The following is a 16,545-nucleotide window of genomic DNA, read 5'->3' on the forward strand; positions in this document are numbered from 1 at the left end:
GTCCGTTAATTGTCTTGTACCTGAACTTTAAAGGGGACGCAACCCTCTTTTTAGTTGTGATATACTTTCTCAGTCTAAATTACATTCACACTGGTGTTTTAGGAAGCCAAACAAATTAGAATATAATAATAATAGTAATAAAATAATGACAGTAATAGCCATATACTGTAAAACAACTGCACTGTAAAATAAATGAAGATGAATATTTAATAGGTATATTATTTTTGATTTACACTACAGTTGTGAAATTAACAAACAAAAAAAACTTTACAAAATAAACGAGTTCACTGCAATCACAGTAAACTGATCCATTCTGAGGCACAAAAAATACCGGACCGATCAGGAAGTGTGCGCTTTGCTTTGCCTTTGAAACATGCAGCGAAAACATGCTTGATGAAGAGATTAAGCCATATTGTGCTTTCAGTTTTAGGGTGTGTTCACACTTGTAGTTTGGTTCGTTTGATTGGTCCACTTAGCGTTCACACTGGCATTTTTGACAACGAACCTAAAGATACCGAACCTAAAAGCATAGTGATACATTCACAACCTGTCGGGTTGAATGACGTATATTTTGTGACGGAACTCACCAAACATTCCAAACAAAAGGAAAAGGTGCGTTTGACTTGCTCAGTACCACTTTAAGTCGAATACACCTAATGCCATCTGCTGGACTAAGCACACTCATTGTTGCGTGTATATAATTTTATTTTAACTACCTGCAAACTCACAAAGAGCTCATAAAATGCACTTTACATCCTCATTGCTCCATGTTTGCCCTCTGCTCATTTTGTTTTGGATACACCACTTGTTCCCTTCATGAAATCATGTTGCATAGCAATATCTGTTTTTGGTTTGTTTAGAAGTATTTGGTCAGTGTTGCATTCATATTTCATTTGAACCGCACCAGAGTTTGTCTGGAAGTGGACCAAGACCCATCTTTTTAGCGGTCTCTGTCCGCTTGTTTGGTGCGCACCAGGGTTAGGGTGGCAGCGTTCACACTTACTCAAATGTACCGCACTAACAGAGCAATCGCACCAGAGTTTGTTTTAATCAAACCAAACTTGACAAGTGTGAACACACCCTTAGTTTGTTTGACAGATACTGTGTCAAAGCATAATGGCCCAAAACACAACTTTAAAGACCTTTTGTGTTATAATATATTTTACAAACTACACTTTTTGCCCGGAAGACCTATTGTTTCATATCGTTATGTGACTATGATAATATCGCAATATCACGATATTGATAATATCGTTACATCCCTAGACATATTAGATCAGGCAGTGAGGAACATGGTTAAAGCAGCCCTTAATTTACCTGACCACAGATGAAGCCCATCAAAACTGTAAGAGTAAAGATCGTCACCAGAACCGTTTCCTCCCCAGCCCTCTCCACCCCCAGGATAGGGGGCGTAGCCTTTAGTGGTGGCCCAGCCAACACGAAGGTGGGTGGGCTCACTGGTCACATAGTGGTCTACTTGATCGATGATCAGCTCAAAGTACCATTTCTTATACTGTGCAGAGCCCTCACTCATGCCCAGGAAGATGTTGGGTCTAATACTGTAAATAAACACAGAGAACACATACATACATACAATTAATTATTAAAATAAATACATAGCAGGAAAAAAATCTATTTCTAAGGTTTGTGGGTTGCAATAACTGTCAGGTTCACTGAAAATTTTCATTTTCTTAATTCATTTTTTTTTCTTGTGGTCTAGTAAAAATATCTACCGTAAATATCTTTACTTTTGTACTCTGTTGGCAAATGAGCCTGCATGAAATCAGAATTGACACTATTAGCGCATATTACTAGACTTGAGGTAAACAATTAATCCATGCAAGTAAATCCACAGAAAAAAACAGGTTGTCTTGGTAATTTTTAATCAAAATCTGGAAATTTGTTTCCACTCTGGAATGGCATTCCTTCTCTGATAATGTCAGTTTGATGTTTGGGCAGAAAAAACACCCACTACCCTTCAAGCTTTAGTTTGTAGAGGTGAGCTACAGTAAAACCATGCCTTCTATTTGGAAATTCATCATAATACTGAAGTAAATTAGGTAGCAACTTCTAATTCATGCAGACTTTAAGCATAAATCTTAAAACAAACAAAAAAATATATTTTTTATGCTTAAAAATGGAAAAATGGGTCAAAAATAAAATTGTAAAAGGCAATTTAATATTAAAATTGAAATAGAGAAGACATAAAAACAAGTTATACGCAAGTTATTTTTATCTCTTCTCTCTTTTGTTTATCTTGTTTAAAGTTGTTGACATGCTACTGTTCACAAGTTTGGGGTCAGTACGATTTTTTTAAAGAAATCAATACTTTTATTTAGCAAGGACATATTAAATTGATCAAAAGTGACAGCGAAAGACAAAAAATGCCATTTCAAACAAATACTGTTCTTCTATATTAGAAAGACAGCTGAAGGATCAAGTGACATTGAAGACTGGGGTAATGCTGCTGAAAATTCAGCTTTGCCATTAAAGAAATAAATTACTTTTTAAAATACATTAAAATAAAAAACAGTCATTCAAAATTGTAATAATATTTGAAGCAGTCACGCCCTGTCTTCTTGTTTCAGTTTTTTCAAAAGCCAATAGTGTTTCACTCATATCACAGCTTGGGCCAGAGCCGCTGAGCTCGGCAAAGCCTCATTTGACAGTGTGTGACAGCCACAATCTCATCCATATAGCTATAAAATATAGCATTTGGTGCAGAATTCAAAAGGGTCCGGTACGTTTTGTGGTCTACGCCAATTCATGCATACGATACGCTCTGTGCTATCGTGTATCTGGAGCAGGCTGTTCACGCTGCGGCAGTTCAAATTAAAAAACAGACTTATTTTGCCCCAATGGAAAACATATTTACACTGTCTGAATCGTTCCCTATCCTGCACTACGTCCATTCGCCATACAGAAAATACAGTGAGGAAAAAAATGATTTGATCCCCTGCTGATTTTGTACGTTTGCCCACTGACAAAGAAATGATCAATCTATAATTTTAATGCTAGGTTTATTTGAACAGTAAGAGACAGAATAACAACTAAAAAATCCAGAAAAACACATTTCAAAAAAGTTATGAATTGATTTGCATTTTAATAAGTTTTAATAAGTAGTGAAATAAGTATTTGACCCCTTTGCAAAACATGAATTACTACTTGGTGGCAAAACCCTTGTTGGCAATCACAGAGGTCAGAAGTTTCTTGTAGTTGGCCACCAGATTTGCACACATCTCAGGAGGGTTTTTATCCCACTCCTCTTTGCAGATCCTTTCCAAGTCATTAAGGTCTTCTCACTGCACAGATTTTTTATGGGATTAAGGTCTGGAGACTGGCTAGGCCACTCCAGGACCTTAATGTGCTTCTTGAGCCACCCCAAAGCATAATGTTTCCACCTCCATGTTTGATGGTGGGGATGGTGTTCTTAGGGTCACAGACAGCATTCCTCCTCCTTCAAACACGGCGAGCTGAGTTGATGCCACAGAGCTTGAATTTGGTCTTATCTGACCACAACATCTTCACCCAGTTCTCCTCTGAATCATTCAGCTGTTCATTGGCAGAGCATTCTTGAGCAGGGGGACCTTGCGGACGCTGCAGGATTTCAGTCCTTAATGGTGTAGTGTGTTACCAATTGTTTTCTTGGTGACTATGGTCCTAGCTGCCTTGAGATCATAGACAAGATCTTGCCTTGCAGTTCTGGGCTGATTCCTCACCGTTCACATGATCATTGAAACTCCACGAGGTGAAATCTTGCATGGAGCCCCGGACTGAGAGAGATTGACAGTTATTTTGTGTTTTTTCCATTTGCGAATAATCGCAACCAACTGTTGTCACCTTCCCACCAAGCTGCTTGGCAATGGTCTTGTAGCCCATTCCAGCCTTGTGTAGGTCTACAATCTTGTCCCTGACATCTTTGGACAGCTCTTTGGTCTTAGCCATGGTGGAGAGTTTGGAATCTGACTGACTGATTGCTTCTGTGGACAGGTGTCTTTTATACAGGTAACAAACTGAGATTAGGAGCATTCCCTTTAAGAGAGTGCTCCTAATCTCAGCTTGTTACCTGTATAAAAGACACCTAGGAGCCAGAAATCTTGCTGATTGATAAGGAATCAAATACTTATTTCACTCATTAAAATGCAAATCAATTTATAACTTTTTTTAATGCGTTTTTCTGGATTTTTTATTGTTATTCTGTCTCTCCCTGTTAAAATAAACCTACCATTAAAATTAGAGACTGATAATTTTTTTGTCAGTGTGCAAACATACAAAATCAGTAAGGGATCAAATAATTTTTTCCTCACTGTGCTAATTCTGTGAATAACTGACAAATTTTAGCTGCAGCTTCAGCCTCTATTTATAGTGTAGGGGGCGGGACGCTACAGATTCTAGAGAGCATTTGATTAGACAGAAAGTTTGATGAGAAGCTAAAGTGCAGGGTAATATCATCAAAATCGTTGATCCATATTGGCGGAAGTTAAAGACTATACGTTTTGAATGCGCATATCTTCTAAATGTGAATGTCTTCTAGATGTCATTGTTTAGGAAAACATGAGTTTATAGATAACCTCAAGGCTGAGATATTCCTACTAAAAAACGAAAAACTTTAATTTTAATTTCAGGGGGACTATAACAATACTACTGTATTTTTGATCAAATAAATTCTACCTTGTTAAGCATAAAATACAAAAAATTAAAAAAAAAACTTTCCAACACCAAACTTGTAAACAGTAGTGTATTTTTTGTGAAAAACAAACACTGTGATTTTAAATTGTATGTGTGTGTGTTTGTTTTGGTTCGTCTACCTTTGGACATCATTGACCAATCGTGTCTGGAGCAGCAGGTCTCTCCTGGGAAGCAGGTGGTCACAGATGAAATTCTGATTGGCTCTCACTGCCACACCATTGCAGACACACAGGGAACAGAGAACATCTAAAATCTGCAAGGGAGTTCGGGAGACATTTTAACAATGCTGTTGTTTTATTGCTTTAAGCTCATTTTGTACTGCACATTTGCCCTATGCACTTTATAGTCTTATGCCTGCATATTCTCAAGTGCATACTTGAGAGTGTTTGCCAGCATAACATGCTGTGCAGCTCCTAAAATGTATTTATGAGTTTACATGACCCACATTTAATAAGTCACAGGAATTCTCAAGTCAAGTAGCAAGGGTCTACACCAGCAGACACCTGCCCCTTGTTAAAATGACTGAATGCTTTCACCACTAAAACTAGGGTGAACATATTTGACCCTGCACCACAAAACCAGTCATAAGGGTCAATTTTCGAAATGACAGTGAAATCATCTGAAAGCTGATATATAGTTAGTTTGTTTGACAATATTTGGCTGAGTTATTTGAAAATCTGTAATCTGAGGGTGCAAAAATATCAAAATACTGAGAAAATCACCTTTAAAGTTGTCCAAATGAAGTTCTTAGCAATACATATTACTAATCAAAAATGAAATTTTGATATATTTACATTCTAATGGTTTTTGGCTTAAAAGAAAAAAATCGATAATTATGAACCATACAATGTATTTTTGGCTATTGCTACATATATACCTGTGCTACTTAAGACTGGATTTGTGGTCCAGGCTCACATATGTTCTCTTTTTCTGGAACACGTCATGGCCCGGATTTCAAAATTGCCTAAAAGGTCCATTGAACAAAGCCAAAAACAAAGCCTAAACCTGCTAATTTTAGGCAGTTTAGAAATTCTTGCCAAGATAATTAAACTAATCAAAATGAAAGGACAATTATAATGTTGCACAAAATGAAATTCAGCTTTGCCATCACAGAATTAAGATTTAAAATATATTAAAGGATTAGATCACTCCTGAAATAAAATTTCCAGATAATTTCCTCAGCCCAGTGTCATTCAAGATGTTCATGTCTTTCGTCAGTTGAAAAGAAATTAAGGTTTTTGAGAAAAACATTCCAGGGTTTTTCTTAGTGGACTTCAATAGGGATTGCAGTTTCAATGCAATTTCAAATGGACTCTTCGGCACTGAAACTGTACTTTAGACCTTCAACCCATGGATCTCAATTGAAGTTCACTATATGGAGAAAAATCCTGGAATGTTTTCCTCAAAAACCTTAATTTCTTTTAACTGAAGAATAAAAGACATGAACATCTTGGATGACATGGGGGTGAGTAAATTATCAGGAAATTTTCATTCTGGAGTGAACTAATTCTTTAAAATAGCACAGCCTTGGTGAGCATAAGAGACTTTTTTTCAAAACCATTAAAAATCTCACCAACCGTCAAGTTTTCAATAGTAGTCTATATCTCCCCATAATACAGAAATATACCCTAAATGGAAGGTAGATATATACGTAACTGAAAAAAAAAAAGCATTTTCAGCTCTTCATGTAATATTTATAGTATTCAGGACAGCAAGTATACGTTTCCATCTTAAGGCTTTGGATGGTCAGCAACATCTTTTATATTCCACACTCATCTGTGTTTGTGTGTGCATGTGTGTGTTTATAGAAACAGCAAATGCTGACCTTGTGGTTGCGTCCATGCTTGTACAGCAGAGAAATAATGGATTTGATGTGGGCCTTCTGGATGATGTTCAGAGATTCTGGACTCTCAATTAGGATACAATGAAGCACCTCTAAAATGCCTGTATGGAATTGTTTTATTAATATTGCATCGCAAGTAAACAAGGAATGATAAAGGCATTATATAATCAGATAGCAGAGAGTTGTTTAAACAAATTACTATACTGTAGATTTTTTAATGAAAATTGTCTACATGCTATGAATTTGTAACACTGCTGTGATCAGTGCAGATGCTTATGGTTGATCGCTCAGTTTATGTCTACATAAGACAGACTGGTTAATGTACAACACCTCTATAATCAGTGCTAATGTATGTCTGATTTGACGTATAGTTGTATTTACCCGATGAGGACTCCAGTCGCTCTAGCTTGCTGACTAGCCAATCCAGCTTGCGAGAGAACTGTGTGCAGTTGGTCCTGTTGCCTCGAATCAGGGCGGCTAATGGACAAAAATCAATGGCAATGAGCTCAAAGTTAGACATTATTCTAACATACCTCACAGTAACACCTGCAAATCCCTTCCGCTATCCTTCACACAAGGTTTCCCACCTTTCCCAAGTGGTGATATTCTGAAATGAATGCATCTCTGGTGTGAGTAAAATACTAAATGAGAGCAATCTTAAACTAGACTATACGTCCCAGAGAGCAATCAATCAAACTCAGGCCCAGAGCTAAAAGCACTTCGTGGAGAGATTGTCGAGCCCCAAACACCCCGAAAAGAGTTTCCTGAGGCAGCAAATGCATCCGTACGGAGATGTTAAAAACTGGCTGTTGTCACCAGCATAATGTATCATGCTACTCTTGCCAGACAGACTCAGCACGGCACCTCTCGAGGCTGACCTCAACGACTCTGAGCGAGCAAAATTCAGAACAAGCCTCGATGGGGGCTCTGATAAATACAGAGCCAGTCAAGGTGAACCGAGGAGAGTGTTCACACTTACTGGATCCTAATGTGATGTTAACATTTCAAGCAAAATTCAGTCGTTAAATAGATAGTGTTCTGTAGAGTCCAAAAACTTCATCCGGTTCCATTGCTCCAAAGCCAGTGTTATTTGAATGAGTCTGTGGTTAACACAAGCTCCAGATATTTTTTTTTATTTTTTTATTCTACAAAACAAAATATTTTAGAAATACCCAACTCATGAAGTTTTTACACCTCTTGAAAATGGCAATTGCTACCAACTGGCTAAATGGTCTACAGAGGAACATTAAACATCATCACGCCAGACAGGAAAATTCATCTAGACTTTTACAGCCTCATTGTGTTTATAATCATGCTCTTGCAAACTATTCTAACAAAAAATTCCAGCTTCTAGATTTTAAAATAGTGCTCTCGCAAACTTAGTGGTGGTGATGTTAAAATAATGCATCCGTAGTGTAGTTTGTTTGTTTATAGCTTTTTACTTGTTTGGGCTTCAAAATTCATTTTATAAACCTTTGTTGGTCACAGAGCTTATTTTCTGCATTAATCCAAAAGCCAGTGTAAAAACCTATTGTGTTGGTCTACAAAATTACATACTCTATACAGAACTCTATATATAGAAATAATATTTTAAAAAGCTTCAGGAAATTTTTTTTAAACAGTAGCAGAAATGAAACAGTCTAGATTTCTGAAAAAAATGAAACAGATAAGATTTCTAAAGCAATTTTGCTTCAATCTACACTACCAGTCAAAAGTTTGTGAACAGTAATATTTTTAATGTTTTTTAAAGTCTCTTCTGCTTAGCATTTATATTTGATCCAAAGTACAGCAAAAACAGTAAAACTGTGAAATATTTTTACTATTTAAACTAACTGTTTTCTATTTAAATATATTTTTTATATTCCTTTGATCAAAGCTAAACTGTCAGCGTCATTACTCCAGTCTTCAGTGTCACATGATCCTTTAGAAATCATTCTAATATGCTGATTTGCTGTTCAAGAAACATTTATTATTATAATTATTATTATATTATCAATATTTAAAACAGTTGAGTACATTTTGTTCAGGATTCTATATTCTTATAGAAATTAATACTGTTATTTAGCAAGGATGCTTTAAATCGAAAAAGTGACATTTACACATTTAAAATGTTACAAAAGATTTATATTTCAGATAAATGCTGTTCCTCTGAACTTTCTATTCACCAAAGAAACCTGAAAAAAATCTACTTAGCCTAATAATATTAAATAATGTTTTTTGAGCAGCAAATCAGAATATTAGAATGATTTCTGAAGGATTATGTGATTATAGTAATTAGGCTAAAATTTCAGCTTTAAAGTCACAGGAATAAATTACATTATATTTTAAAATGTATTAAAATAGAAAACCATTCTAACTTTAATCTATGTTAAATAGGAAAAATATTTCAGAATTGTACAGTTTTTGCTGTTCTTTGGATCAAATAAATACAGGCTTGGTGAGCAGAAGAGACTTCTTTAAAAACATTACTCTTACTGTTCAAAAACTTTTGGCTGGTAGTATACATAGTCTCTGCAGCACTTTATATATAGAAGTTATTTAAAAAAAAATACTTCAGCAGAAAAATTTAAACAATAGCAGAAATGAAACTAATTTCTAAAGCAATTTTGCTCGAACAAGGTCCTCTTTTTCTAACTGTACGTTTGCCCTCCATAAATCAGGCTGAGAGTCAACAACAAGGTAATAAAAGAGAATAGAATTGCTATTTAACTGCCTCTAATAACTGCCATGTCTCTCCATCATCACCCTTGGTGAACAGCTGAAGGCTGTGGACATGTGATTGAATTCTTACCCAGAAGCTCATACAGGAGGTTGAGAATGTCCTTCCAGGCCTCTCCGGCCTCCTCGCCTGCTAACTCCTCAAACTCAGCGGCACTGTTGTACACGTTTAGACGATCGATGCAGTGGGAAACCAGGGTTAGCATTCCCTAAAATAATTATAATAAGTGTTGGCATGTGTATTTGAATGTATTATCATAAGTCACACGTGAGTTGTATTTAACCTCTTCTTTGAAGAGATCCTGGCGCTTGATGAGAGATCGGAGCTGCCTCTGTTTCTCCTCATGTTCGAGCTCAGAGTCAGGCTGCTGGAAGTACACAATGAGGTCGTTGAGCGTCTCCAGCACTTCACACACAGGCAGTGTCACATCTGTAGTCTTCTCGCCATTCAAACCATCCAGACCCCTGTGACAAGGATAATAATATTAAAATGATCATATTAAACATTAGAAATTTAATAATGCTGTGTTGTGGTATTCTTGTTCCAAACGGCTCTTATTTATGATGGGATGAACGTTTGTGTTGTACTTCAAGCCTGGTGAGTTTGGGTCTGCTGTACCTGATGAACTGAGTGAAGAGGCGGGTGGTATTGCGAATGATGCGAGCCGCCCGGGACTCCTCATGCTGGCAAAGCTGCAGAGTCAGCCCGTCATCCATATGGCCCTCAAGAGACAGGACAGCCTGCACACAACGTAAATGTACAATAACACTGACTGCAAGTAAAACAGCTGACTTACAATCTATCTCGAATCAGTTCATACTGTAGATAAAAGGTTTTCAGAGTATTCATATATATATATTTTATTTTTATTTCTGTACCTAGAAAAATCTGCAGAATCTGAAGTTGTTTTTTAATTTGTAATTTGTTTATTTTTATGTTTTAATTCAAATTTGCATCCCAGATTTTAAATTTGGTCTTGGTAGTTATACCACAGTAAGGGTGGGCATATGACCAAAATCTTATATCAGAATATGAGTCATTTTATTTCATGGCAATGTTATACAATTAAAGTCAAAAGTTTGCATACACCTTGCAAAATCTGCAAAATGTTAATTATTTTACCAAAATAAGAGGGATCATACAAAATCCATGTTATTTTTTTTATTTAGTACTGACCTGAATAAGATATTTCACATAAAAGATGTTTACATATAGGCCACAGGAAAAAAATAATAGTCTAATTTATAAACATTACCCTGTCAAAAAGTTTACATACGCTTGGTTCTTAATACTGTGTTGTTACCTGAATGATCCACAGCTGTTTTTGTACTTTCGTGATAGTTGTTCCTGAATTCATTGTTTGTCCTGAACAGTTAAACTCTCCGCTGTTCTTCAGGAAAAAATCTTCAGGTCCCACAAATTCCAACAATGACTGTATAATTTTGAGATCCATCTTTTCACACTGAGGAAAACTGAAGGGGGGGGGGGGGGGGTTAAACTTTCAGGATAAATTTTACTTATTTTGTCTTCTGAGGAACATGCAAGTATCTTCTGTAGCACTGAAGGACAGTACTTAATGAAAAAAACATATGAGTTAGATGAAATAGGAAAAATGTACACATCCTCATTCTGTACACCCCCTTAATGCATCGTTTTTCCTTCTGAAGCATCAGTGAGTGTTTGAGTTCCTCAGTTGTCCACGGTGTGAAAAGATGGATGTCAAAATCATACAGTCATTGTTGGAAAGGGTTTAAATACACAAAAATGCTGAAAAACCAACGAACCTGTGGGACCTGAAGGACTTTTCTGAAGAACAGCTTGCAGTTTAACTGTTCAAGACAAACAAGTCACTCATGAACATCTATCACTAAACAAAAAAAAAAGAGCTGTGGATCATTCAGGTAACAATCAATTGTATGTAAACTTTTGAACAGGGTAATTTTTATAAACTAATATTATCTCTTGTGGACTATATGTAAACGTCTTTTATGTGAAATATCTTATTCAGGTCAGTACTAAATAAAAAAAGGACTAAGGTATGCCCCTCCTATTTTGGTAAAATAATTAACATTTTGCAGATTCTCCAAGGTGTATGTAAACTTTTTACCTCAACTGTATATCATAATATAGTTATAATCAAAAATATCAAAAATGTTAATACTATAAAAATTTCATAATTCTTGTCACTAGTGTCAATATCACAAAAACTGATACCAGCCTGAATTCTCCCTCTGAAGACAATTTTGGCCAAAAACTACAGTAGAACACATACACTAAAAATGCTATATACATTGTATACATGAATCAATAAAAACACTGCATATTCTTAAGTGTGGAAATTAAATATATATTTCTTCTTACTAAAGTTAAAAAAGTGATTTAGTCAAGAGCAGAGAGATTTTCTCTTTTGTTGTTTGATTAACATGAATGACAGACAGCAGGAATATTAGACTGCTGTCACTTTAATAACCGCCCGGATCCAGTATACTGTTACACATGTTTTTACTTAAGACCTAAAGTACTCTTTACGAAGATACTTACAAAGATGTAAATACTGTATTTGTATCAGCACTTGCCATTTTAAATCCCATATCCCATGTCAAAAGATAATTTAGAATTCATTCTAAAAGAAACATTTATTGTTAATAACAATGATGAAAATGCTTAATGTTTTGTGATTAATGCACATTCTGAATGTGTCCTTGTCAATGCCTGTTGTTACATTGCGTTTATCAGTTTTTTTCTATAGCAACTGGGCAAATTGCCTTTGAGTTTTATCTTCAACTTGGCACCTTCTCTTCACAGCAAAGGCAGAATCTGTCCAGAATACTTCATAAGAGACTAAAAAAAGGATAGAGGGGTTCAATATTTTCGAAGTGAAAATCGAATCAAGTGTCACCAAAGTTACGACTTTGGCTGCCTGGGCTGTGCGTAAAGGTGGCATGCTTTTTCTGGCCTTTAGCCCAGAGTTAAGCTGCATACCACAGTGCTGGAAAGATGTACAGTCCATTTGAACGTGTAATCCTGACCACTCCCCAAAAACACACTGTCACCATGCCTACCTCATTATCACATTAGAAACCATGGCCTCGTATATCCTACACTCTACACTGAAGCCACTGCGGTTAAGCTTGAGCCAACATTAGACCATCCTGTGAGCCCCATAATCTTTAACAGGATCATAACTTACAGCACATGATGTCATTAAAGATGAACGTGCCATTCAAACTTGTTGTAATCATGTAATCATATTCTGGAGAGGGAGTTTCAGCCATAAAAAAGCACACTCGCTCTTACCCTTCTCTTCAGTGGTCCCAGGCGAGAAGATTTGGCATCAGGCGCCTGGTAGGACAACCACAGGCCTGTGGACGCATGCATGATGAAGCAGACCGAATCACCGTATTTGATCTCTGCGACCCCCATACCATCAATATCACGCTTTGGGCCTGAGTCAATCTTTTCCTGTGAACAGAAAGACAAATCGCATGAGTACCGCCATTGCTGTGCCAACTATTGTCATCTGTTCAGTTTGGACAGTCACAGTAAATATTTTTTTGAGCCTGTTTTAAGTGTTATTGAGATGAAATCGACAGTAGGACAGCTGGGTTTGTGACCTCTCTGCTTGTTGCGGCAGAGGGAGGCTAATGAAACTCCAATATACAGTAATAACGCACTGAGGATTAGTAATTGGGAAACAGATGTAGCAATTACAGAGTCTAAGTACTGACTAGCAGGGCTACAATCTAATCAAGCCAATTTATCCAATAGCTGAGGCAGTGTAGCTCTGGAAGTCACTGATTAAGGAATGTTACTGGTTCTGTACAAGTTAAAGGATTAGTTCACTTTCAAGAATTAAGATTTTCTGATAATTTACTCATTCCCATGTCATCCAAGATGTTCATGTCTTTCTTTTTTTTTCAGTCGAAAAGAAATGTAGGTTTTTGAGGAAAACATTCCAGGATTTTTCTCCATATAGTGGACTTCAGTGAAAGGCATTGGGTAAGGTTTAAATTGCAGTTTCAATGCAGCTTCAAAGGGCTCTACACGATTCCAGCTGAGGAATAGGGGTCTATTTTGTTTTATTACAATTTATATACTTTTTTAACCACAAAAATGCTCATCTTACACTAGCTTATTACACTATGTGTGTCCACAACATCACGTGTTACGTAATCACATTGGAAAGATCATAGTTCTTCGTCTGTGTATTTCGGTTCAAAGAGGTAGTATAGGGCGAAAAACTCCATCAGAAAAACTCGGTCGGTACTTCCACCGACATCACATCTGACCTTTCCAATGTGACCAGGTAATGCGTAAAGTCGAGCTAGTCCACTTTTGCGGTCAAAAAGTATATAAATTAGTAGTTTATTTATTTATTTATTTTTTACAAAATGACCAACTGTTTTGCTAGTTAAGACCACTTTTGCTAGAGACCTTTAAAGCTGCACTAAAACTGCAATTTGGACCTTCAACCAGCTGATCCCCATTAAAGTCCACTATATGGAGAAAATCCTGGAATGTTTTCCTCAAAAACCTTAATTTCTTTTCAACTGAAGAAAGAAAGACACAAACACCTTGGATGATATAGGGGTGAGTAAATTATTTGGGAATTTTTATTCTTGAAGTGAACTAATTCTTTAAGCTGAGTCATAGTGTTGATTAGCATAAAAAATCACGATGAGGCATTTACAGTGAACATTTTTTTTTGTGGCTTATAATATTAATAAAATGTGACCCTGGACCAGTCATAAGGTTCTTTTTAGGGATGCACCGATACGAATCGGCCGATCATGCTTGCGCGTTTTGTCAGTAAAGCCAGTTCTGTAATCAGTGGTAAATGCCATCAGGTGCGTGATTTCATGTTGAGCCGTATATACTATACACAGCCGTTGTTTACCGACGAGCTGCGCAAATCAATGTTCATTATCAGTGTGAATGTGCGCAGCTCGTCAGTGAACAACGACCGTTTAGAGCCTTTTTAAGCTGCATTTAAACTGCATTTTGGAAGTTCAAACTTGCGGGCACCATAGAAGTCCACTATATAGACAGAAATCCTGAAATGTTTTCCTCAAAAAAACATTTCCTCAAAATTACTTTACAACTGAAGAAATAATTATTTGTACATTTTTTGTTCTGGAACTTCTCCTTTAATATCCTAATGATTTTTGGCATAAAAGAAAAATCGACAATTTTGACCCATACAATGTATTTCTGACTACTGCTATAAATATACCCGTTCTACTTTGGACTCACAAATATTAAAACTGGATTAAAACTTTATACAGAAAAGGTAGGTATTTTTCCCCACACCAAATTTGTGTTAACACATATACTATATTGTGTCGCCACCACTGAAACAATGGGTACTTTAACATTTACAGATGCCTCATTCACTTTATAAATGCCTCAATGTCTGCCAGAGATTTTTGGTAATCAAAATAAGATTTGGCAATCAACATTATGCAACAAATACTGTTGGTTGAGTTTAATTTATGGACAACTTATAAATAAATAAATAAATAGATCAGACCTTGCTTGACCGGAAACAGAAGGCTGTTGCCCTGGTGTCAGACTTTTCTCTGTCCAGCAATATCAGGCCATTGTCCTCTGTCTGGCCCAGGTAGTGACCGGTGGAGAGATGGCGCAGGCGGAAAGGCTGACCCCATCTGATATGACTCCCACTCCAGCTACAGTTCAAGAAAAAAAGACTCCCCTGTGAGCATGCATTTTTTATTTTCCACACAATCCATTAAATATGAGCTGTTAAAGGGGTCATCGGATGCCCATTTTCCACAAGTTTATATGATTATTTAGGGTCTTAATGAACAGTCTATAACATACTTATGTTTAAATTTCTCAATGGCAGCGTTAAAAAACCACCCTTTTTACCCTGTCAAAATCAGCTCTGTTCAGAGCAAGCCATTTTGGTTCATGCCTCTTTAAATGCTAATAAGTTCTGCTCATCCCGCCCCTCTTTTATGAAACGTTAGCCGCATTTAGCAGCGAAACATGCTAACTAGCACATTATTAGGAAAGGCGATTTGCAAAGATTTGTAGGATTTCAGCTCGAATCAGACTATTTAGAAGATACGATTAGAAGTTTAAACACTGCTAACAGACTTGAATTCCACAAGAGGCCCCGTCATAAATCTGACGTTTGATAGCCTGGCGCCAGCCAACTAGTTTGAAGCAACCAAGTAACCAGAGGTTTAAAACCAAGAACTTGCAACATTAAAACAAAAGGACGCTTGTTTATCATCCCAAGGAAGAAGATTGTCAACATTGGGGAAAATAACCAAGATGAATTGTCAAAGAAATGCACATCTTGAACATCACATGAGGAAAATCACTAGTAGAGACTGTGCTTGGTTTGTTCCCCCTATCCACACACTGAGATTCCTTCCCTAACCTTTCGACCTTCCTGCTTAGAGAACAGACCCTCACATTCCCAATACGGCCCAGAAAACTGCCTCTTGATTTATATATGTATGCACCCAAAATTATGCTAAAATAACTCATGAGCAACTCATCATTTCTATGCATAATTTCCTATTCATATATGTAACCCATACATTTGTCTATTATGTTTTAATCACTTATTGTGTATGTCCCTTTTGATAACTATTGAATAGTTTAATGGTTTATATTGGTGTTTGGTATGGTTGAACCTGAAATTGCATTCTTGAAATGTTTCTATAATTCAATTCTTTGTAAAATGTATTTTAGTCTTGTTACCAAAATCATGTCCAAATTTAACTTTGCCAAAGAACGGGAAAGTTGGGACCCAAGGGACTGATCACATGACATTGTGATTTATGGTTGGGAGGAGCAACCGACAGTCCCCTGAAGTTTGGACAATGTTAATTGGTCAAGACATCATTTTGGGAGGTGTCCAAAGGCTGAGTTTAAAAACTCAAGGACACCCTCAAAACACTTTTCTCTTGCAATTCTTCTTACTCCTTACAACGCTCTTCACGTGCTTCGTGCCGCCGCGTCTCGACGCCGCCTGGCCTGAATGCCAGATGCTCCTCTAAAGGAAACATGAGGAGATCATCACACTTCTGTCTTTTACTTTAATTCTTTTTATTTCTTTCCGTTGAGAGTTTCGTTCTAGTTAAGTTTGTGCAAGCCGCGACTGACCCAAACGTCTTCGCGGACCTGAACTTTAACAGCGCTCCGCTCTCATATCCAGCCAATGCCCAAAGTCTTCACAAAGGACCACAGAACCAACCAATCAGCAACCTCGGGAAAGCCCTTTCTGAAGCGACGCAACCAAAGGAATTCCCAAAGGCAA

General features: G+C 36.8%; 1 protein-coding gene across 1 annotated transcript in view; it reads right to left on the minus strand.

The window, feature by feature from the left end:
- The window catches only part of ryr3 (ryanodine receptor 3), a 117,172-nt gene that overhangs the window by 76,242 nt on the left and 24,385 nt on the right, over positions 1-16,545 (minus strand). Inside the window, exons 12-20 of the mRNA XM_073852754.1 lie at positions 14,782-14,938; positions 12,549-12,713; positions 9,870-9,991; positions 9,535-9,715; positions 9,324-9,459; positions 6,914-7,009; positions 6,515-6,633; positions 4,809-4,942; positions 1,318-1,559 (exon numbers count right to left, since the gene is read on the minus strand). Coding sequence (XP_073708855.1) covers positions 1,318-1,559; positions 4,809-4,942; positions 6,515-6,633; positions 6,914-7,009; positions 9,324-9,459; positions 9,535-9,715; positions 9,870-9,991; positions 12,549-12,713; positions 14,782-14,938 — 1,352 coding nt within the window. The remainder of the gene's footprint in view (positions 1-1,317; positions 1,560-4,808; positions 4,943-6,514; positions 6,634-6,913; positions 7,010-9,323; positions 9,460-9,534; positions 9,716-9,869; positions 9,992-12,548; positions 12,714-14,781; positions 14,939-16,545) is intronic.

The sequence above is a fragment of the Garra rufa genome, chromosome 13 (genome assembly GCF_049309525.1).
Source record: "Garra rufa chromosome 13, GarRuf1.0, whole genome shotgun sequence".
Classification (NCBI taxonomy): Eukaryota; Metazoa; Chordata; class Actinopteri; order Cypriniformes; family Cyprinidae; genus Garra; species Garra rufa.